Source organism: Bison bison, unplaced genomic scaffold, assembly GCF_000754665.1.
Source record: "Bison bison bison isolate TAMUID 2011002044 unplaced genomic scaffold, Bison_UMD1.0 scf7180017864167, whole genome shotgun sequence".
Lineage (NCBI taxonomy): Eukaryota > Metazoa > Chordata > Mammalia > Artiodactyla > Bovidae > Bison > Bison bison.
In genome coordinates, this window is record NW_011494739.1 from 2202828 (window position 1) to 2217232 (window position 14405).

Below are 14405 nucleotides of genomic sequence, written 5' to 3' on the forward strand. Positions count from 1 at the left end.
GTGGGCAGGACTAGGGGAGGTGGGGATGGCAGGTGGGGATGGGCAGGGCTGAGAGGCAGTAAGGACAGGCAGGGCAGAGGAGAAGGTGGGAGGCAAGGGGGACCTAAAATTTCATGACCCCAAGGTGGGTGTTTCACCTGTGGGGGTCTGAAGCCCCTGCATCAGAACCACTTAGGTTGCTTATTAAAATTTGGAACCCCAGGCCTCGATCTAGGCTGACTCAATTTGTGTTTTATCAATTTGCTCAGCCATTCTTCTAGAATTACAGCTGTAAGAGGGCCAGTGTGGGCCGGAGGCAGGAGGGCAGGACTCAAATCCTGGGAATTAGACATGAGCAAACGCTTTCTCCGAGCCTCAGGGTTTCCATTTGTAAATAGGAGCCTCGCTTCCTGCCTGCTTATTCCTCCTCATGGGCCAGTGGTGGTGAATGTAGACCTGACATGCGCCAGGCACTCACTGCTCTAAAAGCTTTACAAAATTAGCCCCCAGCAACCTAAGAAGAGCTATTATTCTCCCCATTTTCCAGATTAGACTCCTGAGGCCCAGAGAGGCGTCCAGTATCACAGAGCTAGCAAGTGGCAGAGCCGGGACTTGAACCCAGGCAGTTGAGCCCCAGACATCGTGTTCTTAACTATCCCACCTCCAGCCTGATAGGTAGGCGCGGTGGATTCTCGGTTCTGACACGAAGTGCACCCCCAACCCGCGCTCTCCAGGGCCAGGTGAGGGCAGACCTGTTAGGCAGAAAAATGGAGAGGAAGCAGGTGAGAGGGCTGGCCATGGAGCTGAGGGTGGCGGACAGGTGGTAGGCCACAGGCCCGTAGGACAGGCAGGAGTAGGTCTGCACGGAGGGCAGCACGCCGTTGGTGAGCGCGTTCACAAAGGCCACCAGGACGTAGATGAAAGTCAGGTGGGCCAGGTGCTGGGGGGCCGTCTTCTCCTCCGGAGGGTCCTGGGCCTTGCCGCTCTCCTCGGGGGGACCCAGGTCCTTCCCTTCCTGTGGCCGGATGGAGTTGAGGGTGACCTGAGAGGTGAGGAGGTCTTCTATGGAGGCTTCCCAGCGCTTGGGTTGACGCTGGAGGAAAAAGAAGGAGATGAAGCAGCAGGCCATCATGAAGGAGAGCAGAAGGAAGAAGACCAAGGGCGAGAAGTTGGCGGGCAGGTAACGGCTTTCCAGGTGGACCCCGGAGGGTGCTGTCCCAGCGAGCTTGGACACCAAAGTGCGGCTAGCTCCCTGGGAAAGACAAAACAAGGGCCAGTCAGATCCCTGGGTGATTTTTTTTTTTTTTTACAAATTGAAGGTTTGTGGCAACCCTATGTTGAGCAAGTCTATTCGTATTTTTTCCAACAGCATTTGCTCACTTCCTGCCTCTGGGTCACATTTTGGTAATTCTTGAATTATTTCAAACCCTCCACTAGCAAAAAAATTGTGACTCACTGAAGGCTCAGATGATAGTTGACTTTTTTTTTTTTTGGCTGCCCCACACAGCTTGTGGGCTCTTCATTGTCTAACCAGGGATTGAACCTAGATCCCCTAAAGTGGAAGCTGAGTTCTAAGCTCTGGATCACCAGGAAATTCCTAGATAGTTAGCACTTTTTATTAATAAAATATTTTAAAATTATGCTATGTACATTGTTTTTTTTAGACACAGTGCTATTATACACTCAATAGACGACATATAGCGTAAACATAACTTTTATAGGCACACAAAAAGTTTGCGTGACTTTTTTATTGAGATATTTGCTTTATCGTGGTGGTCTGGAACGAAATCTGCAATTGTCTTCGAGGTCTGTGTGTATACAAGAAATACTAGGCATTATCATTATTATGTAAGTGATGGATAGTATACGCACAGCTACTATGGTGAGGATAATATATGCTCACACTGACTCGCTCGCTGGGCAGCAGCACTGGATCTGTATCAGCCTGTGTGTGTCCTCTGACAGCGCCAGTGCAGCCCCCACTTTAAGGAGCGCGGAGGTGTCAGGACAGAAGCTACAGCTCCGCCCACTCAATGCCCTCCAGGGCTGGCAACCGAAAATATGCATATTCAGAGATGGGGCTGGCTTGAGACAGAAGAACAGCCCCACCCAAAGGCGCCCTGTGGTGACTGTTTTCAAGAGATATCATGCATCTAGATTTATGTGAAATTTCAAAACATTTGAATGTTATTAACTAATTCAAACTCTCAAAAAAAAAAAATCTTGCCTGTTATGGTGGCCCAGGCCACGAGTTTGTAACCATTGCTGCACTGCTGCGGTTTGGATCATATCAGACACATATATTGTCCCACATCCAGTGAGAAAGTTTGAGGCTGTAAACACATGGGGTAGCGTCTAAACGTTTATCAACGTCTAAAGTCTGTGGTTCTCAAGCTTGGTTGTACATTAGTGGCACCTGGGGACTTTTCAATAAAGACACGTTCACAATCCCTTATCTGCAACTCTAAAATCCGAAAGGCTCTGAAAGTCAGAATGTTTTCGTGACTTGGTTGACAGCAACATTTGAACTGGATATGAAGCTGTTTATAGCCCTCATCTGCCTATGGGGCATGAATGCCCTGGGCTGTGGGCTGTGGGGATCGCTGTGCCCATTGCCGTGTCACAGGCCCTGTCTTAGACGTGGGGTAAGTGTGTTCTACGATCTGAAACTCCAGATTTCAAAATACACCCGACCGCAAGGATTTCAGAGGAGCCCCACCCTAGATATGTGTGTGTCTCAGCAGTGCCCCCAGGTAATCAGAAGTGCTGTTGGGTCAAGAATACAGGTCCACCCAACATCTAGGGAACACCAGCCCTTGGTAAGATCTTGCTTGTGACCAAGGACAGATCTGCAATGACCCTGAGAGATGCCAGATACCTGTGGGCTGTCCATGTTCCTGGTGGTCTCAGGGCTCAGGGTGGTGGCCGATATCTCTGTGACGTTGACGCAGGTGGTGAGACCCGAGCCCTGGGCAAGAGCCACCAGTGCAGGCAGGAGGCCGCTGAGTCCTTCGCCCACAAAGAAGGTGGTGAGGTAGTAGGTGGGCAGCCTGCTCATGAAGGGCAGGAAGGTGACAGAGGAGGTGCAGTCCACCAGGGCCAGGAAGAAGGTGAGGACCAGGAAGGCAATGCTGTGCCGGCTGCCCAGCACCCAGGAAGTGACGTTCCAGAGGAAGGCAAAGAGGGTGCAGGCGATGGTGCCCACCCCCAGCACGGTGAAGACAACGGCCACCTCGGAAAGGCAGCCGGGCCGGAAGTGATGGAGCAGGGTGACCAGCAGGGGGCCGACGTTGGCCAGCTGGATGATCACTGTGAGGTAGGAGGGCAGATACCAGCCCTCCGGTAGCTCTGTCACCAGCAGGGGCAGCTCCACCCAAAGCCCGTTGATGGCCACCCAGGAGCCCATCCCGAACGTGCAGACCAGCAGGTGTATCAGGAAGGCCATGGTGACGTCCGCCTGGGCCGGAGGCAGCTCCCTCCGCAGATCAGCCTGCAGCGTGTCTGATAGAGAAGAGTATCAGTGAGCCATGTCAGGTGCGTCATATAGCAAAAGACGGTGCTTCTGGGCCCAGGGTTTTCTCTTATTATTCCCCTCTCCGTGAACACGTTGGCTTTTTATTAGCAGAAAACATGGACAAATCCCTTTATAACTAACCTTTCAGCAGGGAAAGATTTCCTAATCATGACTCCTAAATCCAGAGTCCACAAAAGAAAAATTTGATACTGAAGGAGGAAACAGAACAGGCTCCATCTTGGGCCTGACTGTGGACTTTGAGCTAAATGCCTAGTATCTATGGAAATGACATACCAACTGGAAAACCAGACCCCCCCAGATGGAAGAGCCCCAGGGCTCGTACCTAGACTCTCCCTCACCTAAAAGAATACCCTAATTGTATAACCGAATAGAATCATAAATTCTATTATGCTTACTGGGGTATGATCACAGGCCTATTGATAATTGTCCACTGTTAACTACCTAGGCCTAAGGCATATGAATCATGGGTTAACTTTGATTGTATCTTTCTTTTCCTTTGTTCAGACTAGTTTCAGGGAATTTGGGGAGGTGGGTTTGGGCACGTACATTTAGGGTACATAAGGTTTTCACAAAAACTGATCGGGGTCCTTGGCTAAGAGGAGACTCTGCCTTGGGCCCGCTGGTGTAATAAACTGCACTCCACTATCTGCATTGTTCTTCTGAGTGAATTTGTTTCCTGGAATGCGTGGCTACAATAATACATTCTACTGCATAAATATTAGAACACACAAAAGAAAGCAAATAAAACAGCCTCTGCAAACAATGACAAAAAAAATACCAAAAAGAAGATCAAAAGACAGATGATATCCGGGGCGAAAATACTGCAATGTAAAGCACAGACAAAAGGTTCATCTTCCTAATATGTCAAGAGTTTTTGCAGATTAAGAACAAAAAGACCCAACAGAGAAGTCGACATAGGATATGAACAGTTCAGAGGGAAAAATACAAGTAAGTCTTAGACCGTCCCCTTCATTCACCATGGGAAATGTCAATCAACAGTGACTCCATTTCTCACTGTGAGATTGTTCCAAAGCCATGAGTTATACACGAGGTTACTATTGCTTGCAGTCTTGTTGATAACAGCAAAACATAAGAGACAACCTTTGTGCCATTCACAGAAGAGAGGCTAGTGGAAGAGATGATGGCCTGTTAGAATAGCACACACCTGTTACAAAGAGAGGGAGATGGGAGAGCTCACTGGTTGGTGGATGGTGACAGGCCTCAAGGCTGAGTGGATAAGTGAACAACATTAAGGTAGGTGCACAGTGTATGGTCTTTTGGACTGAGGGGAAGAGGAGGAAGAATATGTTCTCTGTATTTGCGCAAAGCAGACTTTGAAGGACACATAGAAACTGCTGGGATGTTTGCAGCATCTCAGTGTAGATCTTTTTATATAATTTTGATTTGTGAACCATGTAAACACAGCACACTATCTGTTACAAAAATACGGTTATCTGATATAAAATTCCAGTCTGGAGTTCTTCTTCTCAAATTATAGAGCTCCATCTCTGGACAGGCCCTTGGAGACCGCCTGGCTGTAGCCCTCTAGAGCCATGCTGTGACCTGTTTAAGTAAAGTGAAGTGAAAGTCGCTCAGTCGTGTCTGACTCTTTGCAACCCCATGGACTATACAGTTCATGGGATTCTCCAGGCCAGAATACTGGAGTGGGTAGCTGTTCCCTTCTTCAGGGGATCTTCCCAACCCAGGAGTCAAACCCAGGTCTCCTGCATTGCAGGCTGATTCTTCACCAACTGAGCCACTAGGGAAGCCCAAGAATACTGGAGTGGGTAGCCTATCCTTTTTTTTACTACCTTCCCAATTACCTGTGTCACACCACCTGTGCTGTTACCCTCAGTCTAAGAAAAAACAGTGGAGAGGGTTTGTCAACTGAAAAAAAAAATCAGCATCTCACAACATAAGAGCAGTGAGTTTCAGCTTTATTCAGGGACCTATGCAGGAAAGCTATGATCAACATAGACAGCATATTAAAGAGTAGAGAGACCACTTTGCCAGCCAAGGTCCATCTAGTCAAAGCTATGGTTTTCCAGTAGTCATGTACAGATATTAGAGTTGGACCATAAAGAAGGCTGAACACCGAAGAATTGATGCTTTCAAATTGTGGTGCTGGAGAAGACTCTTGAGAATCCCTTGGACAGCAAGGAGATTAAACCAGTCAATCTTAAAGGAAATCAGTCCTGATATTCATTGGAAGGACTGATGCTGAGCTGAAGCTCCAGTACTTTGGTCACCTGATGCAAAAAGCCAACTCATTGGAAAAGACCCTGATGCTAGGAAAGACTGAAAGCAGGAGAAAAGGGGGCGACAGAGGATGAGACGGCTGAATGGCATCAATGACTCAATGGACATGAGTCATTTGAGCAAACTCTAGGAGATGAAGGACTGGGAAGCCTGGCATGCTGCAGTCCATAGAGTCCCAGAGTCGGAAAGACTGAGCGGCTAAGCAATAGAAATGTGAAGATTATAGCCAGGAAGACAGCCTCTCAGGTCTGAGGAACTGCCCCAGAGAGGTAAGGGAGGAGCCAGGATATATATGAATTTGTTGTTGGGAGTTACATGTGGTCATACATAAGTCTAGGTAAAAGATTAATGCCAGTCACACACCCACAGACACAGACACAAACTCAGCTCAAGTTAATGATTTTAATGCTTTTCAATGTAAGGGAAGATACAGGATTACTGGAATAATTCTTTCTTTGGTTTGCATCTTAACTGTCTGGGGGCTGTATATCTGAAACAGAATGCTTCATGCTGAATGCTTTTCCATCCTGAATGCCCCTCAGGAAGCACTGACGGTCAACTGCTGTGGGTTCCAACTTAATCCTTGTAGAGATGGGATGTCAGGCAACATTCTTTGTTCACAGAGTTGAGTGAGTAACTGGAGGCAGCTGCCTGAACTTGAAGCCAGGTCTGCCTCTGAGCTTACTGAATGATTTGGGGTGACTGAGTTTGCCTCCCTCTACCTCATTTCCCCTCTCTGTAAATCGACCTCATGGTTTGTAATGAGATGCAACGTTAAGGAGTATATATTGTCTTAACAGTACCTGGCGCATAGAAAGCGCTCACTAAGGGTTTGCTGTTATAGTTATTACTTTTTTCTAATTTGCACGAAAATTAACATATGAATATTAAAATTACTAAAGGAAAAAAAGAAAGTTCCCCTGGAGGTACTGCCTGAAATCACAGCTGGCACAGGTACCATTTTGGAGAGAAATGTTGACTGGTCCAATCACATCCTTTTTACAGATGGGGAATGGGGTGGGGTCTATGGGGGTGGAGGGCCTCTCCGGAGGCTAGTGTTGCAGAGGCTGGGTCCTCTGAAGCAGATGGCTCCACTCACCTCTCCCCAGGACCCTGATCTCTTGGTTCTGCTCAACTCACATGGTCAGCCTTTAACTCCTTGTCTCTCTTCTAGAGCATGCTGGGGCAGCCCCTGTGGGGTGGAACTTCCTCTCCAGGTTCCCGTACATAGAGCTGACTCTCCAACCCCAGACTCTCTTCCTCTGAAACCCAATCCTCCCTGGGAGGTGGAATGCAGCCAGACCTGCTTTCAGTCCCATTTCACCACCTCCTGTCTGGGGGCCTTAGGCGAGTCACTAAAGCTCTGTTTCCTCACCAGCAAGCTGGCCCCACTGACAGCACAGGTCAAGCCCTGGCTCTGGGCGTGCCCAGAGGACCCACAGAGAGAGGGCAAACTTCTGTCTTAGCCTGGCTGGGGCACCATCTTCACACCCATCTGCATCTCAGCTTTCTGCAGGACTCTGCCCCTCAGGAAACCTCCACTGGCTGCCAGCCCCAGACCCCAGGCCCCTCCGTTCAGGGTTTTCCTGGAGTGGGTGTGTCCTGGTACATTTGCCAGGGAGACTGAAACCCCTGGAGGGCAGGGGCTGCTTTGGAATCTCGCATTCTGACAGTGGTGGAATAGCCTTTACAGATGACCTAGCTCCAGTTTGTGAACTGGTAACTCACTGGCTGCAGGCAAGCAGCAGATGTGTTATTTTGATGTGGGGTGAGTTGTAAATAATTAGTTACTGACGTCTGCAAGTCAGAAAGGATTTGGCAAACAAAACTCAGGATTTCTGGCTTCTCCTGAATATTCTAGAAGACAACACCAGGTCAGCTTGCCTACATGGCAACAATCACACTTGGCCCTCTTTAATTTAGGGCACCCACCCGGGACCCTCCAAGCCTGATACACTGCAAACCCTGATCAAGCCTAGCCCTCATTTTTGAGAGCAAGATGTGGCTTGCCCTGGATCCTGTCCTAGTAGGGGGCAAGGTGTGGGCTGGGATCCAACCTTGGGCCTCTCTCTCAGATCTGGACTCAGGTCACTGCCTCCAGCCACCTTACTGCTCTTGCTGCACTAGTGTCTAGAGGCAGATGTCTGGCCTCAAATCCTGGCTTCAACCTTGAACTAATTGGCTTAACTTCTGGTGTCTGATCTCTCTTATACAAAATGGGAGGCTCCCAGTACCAACATCAGAGTTGTTATGACTATGAAACCTGCAAAATGCTCACTGATGCCTGATACTTCGTATGTGTACATGTTAATGATCACAATTACCATTTCAAAAAATGTGGCAATTGCATTTAAAAACACAGTTATCCTGAACACTTCCTGATACCACAATACACGTCATTTCTGAAGGCAGAATTTTGTCATCACTTCCCTCTAAACAATCAACAAGCAGGGATTTTTAATCACCTGCTTTGTGCCCAGTGCTGTGAGGGGTGCAAGCAGAAAAGACACAGGGGCTATCCCCAGAGAAAAGTGTGAGGAAGAGGTGGGTGGGCGGCAGGACCCAGATGCATCATGGGCCAAAGCAGAGGCAGAGCTACAGGTAGAGGGGAGGGAGCAGTGGCTGGGGCTGGATGGAAAGGCAAGGTTCCTGCCCTACATTGGCCAAGGCAGGTAACTCACGGGCTGCAAAACAGAGGCAGTGTTGCTCCAGAGGATCAGTGGAGTGGAGGAGGGAAAAGACCTCTTTCAAAAGCCAGCAGTTCATCATAGCTTCTTAGCAGCTCACTGTACTGTCCAAGAAGACCCAGAAATAGGTGCTGGCTGCTCACTCCAACCTGAGACCACAACCTGTTATACAGCAGGCAGAATCTCATTGAAAAAAAGCTGACCCCCATCAGCTCCGGTAGAGTTCTGCCTAGGATGAGTGAAACACTTTGGAAGGAAAGAAAAGATGGAGCATTGATACTCCAAGACCAAGGTTACTAGCTGCTTCCCACCAGCCACTCTTCCTTCTTTCATTATTACCAAGACTAGATTTTTGTCTGGACAAATGGCCACTGAGCTAAAGGACTACATTTTCCAACTTCCTTTGTAGCTGGACATGGCTCTTGAATTAAGACCAGGCCAATGAGGTTGTAGGGGCTTCCCTTGTAGCTCAGTCGGTAAAGAATCTGCCTGCAGTGCAGGAGACCGGGGTTCGATCCCTGGGGTGGGAAGATGCCCTGGAGAAGGAAATGGCAACCCACTCCAGTATCCTTGCCTGGAAAATCTCATGGACAGAGGAGCCTGGTGGGATGCAGTCCATGGGGTCGCAAAGAGTTGGGCACGACTGAGTGGCTAACACTAACACTAATGAGGGTGTAAGAGACTTTGAAAAAATCTCCTTAAAGGAAATGTGCTCTTTTGCTCTTCCTTCTCCTGCTGTCTGGAATTTAGATGTGATAGGCAGAATGCCAGCAGCCATTTTGCACAAATGGGAGATGGTGTTGGGACTAGACGGAGGCTAGACCCCCTCTCAGGCATAGAACTGCCATACCAGCCCTGTTTTGCCCCCTGCTGGGCTATTTTGCTTGTTTTTTTTTTTTTTTTTTAACTTTTATTTTGTACTGGGATACAGCTGATTAACAATGATTTGACAGTTTCAGGTGAACAGTGAAAGCATTCGCTCATACCATTTTGCTTGTTTAGTGTTGTTATCAGTAAGCTTCTACATTGTTTAAGCCACTCTTATTTTTTATAAATAGCAAAACACTGGCTAATTGGGCAGAGATATATGTTCAAGAATGTGCACTGACCAGTGATGGTAAGCAAAAATTAATGAATACATTGATCTCATTTACTATTAATGCCCTGACTCAGAAACTCAGGTCCTGCCTCAATTAGGATCTGATCAAAACCCAAAATCAAACGAAATGAGTTGTTGAGACACACCTTAAAGAGATACCAAAAGGAACAGGTTAGGAGTAAGTGTGGGGCGAAGGTCTTCCAGAAAAAAATGCAGGGAAAGAGAGAGAGACACGGAGGGAGGGAGCGGTAACTCTCACTATGGAATCTGATAGCAAAAATCAAAAGTGTAAACTGAGACTCAGTTTATATTGATAAAGACTGATTCATAATGGAGTCAAAACAGTAGTGAATATCTGTATTCTGAATAACTTTCTCCAGAAGCCTCAGACATGCTAGGAGAGACGGACAGAAGAATAGTAAATGGTGGGGTTTGACTCACTGTTTCAGGCCTTGAGAGCAGAAGAAGGTATAAAATAAGCAAGGATATAGAGGAGGCAATAAGTGGTATGCCTATTAAGGAGTAATAAGTAAATAATTAAAGGGAGGAGGGGAATTGGCAGAAGATGGTTACCTTTTTATCACCTGAACAGCTATAAAACTATGAGGTCAGCAACCTGGCCAGTTACACATTTACAAATAAGTAGTTTTCCTACATAGAACCAGTAAGAACATAAGATAGGGTAGTCATTTGGGGAAAATAAATAAAGCTGAATCTCTTATCTCTTACCCAGTCCCTGCTCCATCAAAAGAAAATCAATTTCAGCTGTACCAAATGTTTGAATATTTTTTAAAATTAAAAACATCATAAAAATACTCCAAAGAACATATACACAGAAGGAACAGCTTGTGCAAAGGTCCTGGGCCAGCCTAGGCCAGTGTGGCTGAAACAGTGGGCTTAATGGGGAGCAGAGGGCAGACTGGGGAGGTAAGGGGCCTGAATTTTATTTATGTGCAATGGGTCCCATGCACTGAGAGCCCCAGTCCCCATGGCCCACAGAGATGAGTTCTCTGGGTCCTGAGGCAGGCAGCTGTATACTTTGAGGGAAGTGATTTGGCTCTACAAGTCTCTATTTGGAAAAAAGTCATGGTGGTGTTATGGCCCAGCGTGACCCATCTCCTTTATGGCTCCCCTGCCTTGGCTTATTCCCAGGAGCCACACTAAGTGCCATGTGCTTCTGGAGCATCAATGGCAGTGGACGGCGGATGTCCTGGGCAGAGGTACCTGCCAATGCCGAGGCTGGGTGGCTTCAGAGATCTCAGGAGTGGCTCAAAGAGTGCTGGGGATACTGTTTAAAAGTGCATATCTCTGTTATCTGTTTTACAGTGGCTTTGCAGTTCTTGTTCATTCATTTACCCGGTATTCACTGGATACTTGCTATGTGCTGGACACAATCTCTGCTCTCAGGAAAGTGTGGGATGAAACAGTCGCTAAGCAAAGTAGGAACATCGAGCTAGTCAGCTGGTGATAAGGGCTGTGGAGGGAAGGAGCTGTCAGGGGGAGCAGGCAGTCGGGGAGGGCAGCTGGCAGAGGGAACCTGAAGGAAGCCTGGGAGTGAGCCATGTCAGGCGAAAGAGTAGTGGGGGGAGGGGACAGCAAGTGCAAAGGCCCTGGGGTGGGGCCTCACTTGTATGCCCAGCCAGAAACAGGTCTTGGTGTGGAAAGCACAGCCAGGAGGCTGATGTGGCTATCGCAGGTCCCAGGGGGAGGAACTGGCCAGGTCACATGGGGCCCTGTAGGCAAGAGTTTGGAGGTTTCCTCTGAGTCAAAAATCTCCCCTGCTGGGCCAGCTCTAATTTCACTTTAGATAGAATCATGCTGGCTGTTGTGAGGACAGTAATGGAGAACCAGGGTGGAATCAGGGATGAAGCCTGTTAACCCCTTAGAAAGCTGGTGCAGTTGTCAAGGGGGAAAAGATAAAAACAGTGCCAAGAGTAACAGCTAGAACAACGGCCGCCATTTCTTACTGCTTGTCTCCCCAGGCCCAGCGTTAAGCACTTTACACACATTATCCGTCAAGTCCTCTCAACAATCCTGGAGAAAGTGTGATAATTGTCTACATTTAATATAATAGATGAGGAAACCGAGGCTCAGAGAGGGAAAGTCATTTGCTGAGGTCACACAGCTAGTCAACTGAGAGCTGAGGTTTGAGCCCAGGTATATCTGCGGACCCAGCCCTCTTAAGCAGCGTGAGGAGGGCCCTGGAGGGGAGGGGGTTAGAGACCAGCTTCAGGGGCCAAGCTGAGCAGGATCCCTTTCCACTCACCTCTAGCCTCCCGAAGCACTTGGGCTGGAAAAGGGAGAGACATGCGATCCAGGCCCTGGACAAACCTGGGAGAGACTCCAAACACATCTGTTTCCCAGGCCCTTTGGCGACTGTGGGAAACCAGAAACCTAAGGCTTCAAATGAGACCCTTGACATTCTCCTACAGCAGGTGGGCAAACAGACAGTGAAGCCAGAAGGACAGCCTCAGACAAAGGTGTCTCCTTCCTTCAGATTCTTGCATGAAAAGCTGTGTCCCAGGCCCAAGGGAGTGAAGGGAGTAGGGGTCAGGGGCCAGCACACCCCCACTGGCAGGAAGGGCCTTGTCCAGCCTTGACCATCAGAGCCCAAGCCTCTAAGCTTACACTGACCTGCTCTCTGCTCTCTTCTTTATGGCATCACTGGGCATCAGCTCAAGGACGGGAGTTTCTGTGTCTATCTGTCGAGTGCTGCTTTCTCCCATGTGAGTCTGGCCCTGTCCTCTCTCCCAGTGTCCAGATGGCCACCTGGTTTGCGAACCTGCCTGCCTCAGCCGTGGGGGTTAAGTCAGCCAGGGCAGCTCGGACAGTGCCAGCTGACAGCATGGGCGCTGGCCACACACCGCTCCCAGACAAGGGTCTGAGTCAATATTACCCCAGGTTCCAGACTCCTAATAAGACTAGAGGGGTGAGGATGTGGTCCGGGCAGGAGTGAGATGGTATTGAGTGAACAGAACAGGGAGATAGAGACAGTTAAAAAAAAACCTAGAGGAAGAGGTGGAGACAAAAAGACAGAGACTGAGGCATAGAAGGAAAGAAAGAATCAAAAGCTAGAAGCAGAAGCAGGCAGAAAGAAAGACAGAGGCAGGCCAAAGGCAGAGGTTGCAGTGAGCAGGAGGTGGAGGCAGGGGAGAGGCCTGGGTGTGCTGGAGGCCTGGCCCGGGTCAGCCACCGCCCTGGCGCCCTGTGTCCACGTGCATCCAGAGGCCTTCACTTGTCCTCTCCACCGGCTCCCCTGAGCCTCATCCCATCTCTGCATTCCTGTCTCACAGACGTGGAGGAACCAGGCCCAGGGAGGAAGCAGTGCTTGCCTGCCCCCTGTCCACCCCCTGCTCAGCCAGGCTTGTGCTTACCGGCTGTGCGTTGTCAAGCCAGCTGCTCGCACTCTCTGGGTCTTGGAGTCTCCAAAGGTCTAAAGATGCCCGGGCTTTTAGGGCTTTGCTTCAGGGAGGAAGCGAGAAGATAATGGGAGCGCAGCCAGCCAATGTGGACCATGAGTTCCCTTCCTCCCTCACCCCTCTCCCAAGCCCTGGAAGGGCTTCAGCCCTCCCACGGGGCTGACCTTGGCTGGGTTCTCCTCCCCTCAATGCCTATCCCAACCTCCGGTCCCGGTGCCAGGCAGGGGAGACTCCGGCCCCCACCTGGCAGGAGCAGCTGTCTAGATGTCCCAGTGGCATGGAGATGCAGCCGGGCAGAGGTCTGTAGGGGCCCACTCGTTTGGCCTGGGGAGGGGGCGGGTCTGGAGTCCACCCAGCCGGCTCAGGTTGCCCCAACTCCAACCGGACCAACTCCAACAGGGGAGGAGGCCCTTTTTCCCTCCTATCCCTTGGCCTCTGAGCCAGCAGCTGAAATTAGGGGAAAGGCCGTGGGGCACCCGCGTCCCCAGACTAGTGCCCCCACCTCGGTGCCCAGTGATCCTTGCCAGGGACTGGCCCCTGGTACTTGCTGCTCTGCCCTTAGCAGACCTGAACTGCCTGCCAGGCTCTGCTGGCTTACCTGCTGGTCCTGTTCTCAGGCGGCTCTGCATGGGAGGGGCCAGAGGCAGCCAGGTTAGTATTAACCTGTCCCCGCCCCAAGGAGGGGGAAAGGCGGGGGGATGGTGGGTGGGGCTCACCAAGAGCCTACTGTGTGTCTGGAACCTGTCCATGAGCTGATTCTGATGACCCTGATGAGTCAATTTAACGATAAAAGGCTCACATTAGCCAGCGTTTTGACCCCAGAAGACAAAAGACCTGCCCAAGCATTGGCTCTGGCCTCACCATCTGGTCAGCTGTGGTGCTGGAGAAGACTCTTGAGAGTCCCTTGGATAGCAAGAAGATCAAAACAGTCAATCCTAAAGGAAATCAACCCTGAATATTCTTTGGAAGGACTGATGCTGAAGCTGAATCTCCAATATTTTGGCCACCTGATGTGAAGAGCCGACTCATTAGAAAAGATCCTGATGTTGGGAAAGATTGAAGCTGGAGGAGAAGAGGGAGACAGAGGATGAGATGGTTGGATGGTGTCATCGACTCAATGGACATGAACTTGGGCAAACTCCAGAAGATGGTGAAGGACAGAGAAGCCTGGCGTGCTGCAGTCCACAGGGTCGCAAAGAGTCGGACACGACTGAGTGACTGATTGAACAACAACAAATTCCCTACGAGCAGGAATAGCACTCCCTGAAGCAGAAATTCCTGGTTCAAATACCAGTGCTTAAGGATGACACCTGGAAAGGGGGATAATAATAGTGTCCTCCTTGTGGAACCGAAGTCCTAACAGCCAGGGTGTGCTGAGAGGACTCTGTGCCAGGCCCTGAGCTTGACATGGGTTAATATGTTTGATT

General features: G+C 49.5%; 1 protein-coding gene across 5 annotated transcripts in view; it reads right to left on the reverse strand.

Annotated features, from left to right (window-relative positions):
* Window positions 1-13596, reverse strand: part of SLC52A3 (solute carrier family 52 (riboflavin transporter), member 3) — a 16477-nt gene extending 2881 nt beyond the window's left edge. The window contains exons 1-4 of one of the 5 annotated variants that reach the window (XM_010841774.1): window positions 13577-13596; window positions 12934-13021; window positions 2858-3480; window positions 732-1231 (exon numbers count right to left, since the gene is read on the reverse strand). In XM_010841774.1, coding sequence (XP_010840076.1) covers window positions 732-1231; window positions 2858-3424 — 1067 coding nt within the window. In that variant the 5' untranslated portion in view covers window positions 3425-3480; window positions 12934-13021; window positions 13577-13596. Of the gene's footprint in view, window positions 1-731; window positions 1232-2857; window positions 3481-12933; window positions 13090-13142; window positions 13304-13480; window positions 13542-13576 lie in introns of those variants that run through there. The other 4 variants (XM_010841776.1, XM_010841775.1, XM_010841777.1 and 1 more) reach the window with 4 other exon arrangements.
* Window positions 13597-14405: the final 809 nt, after the last annotated feature.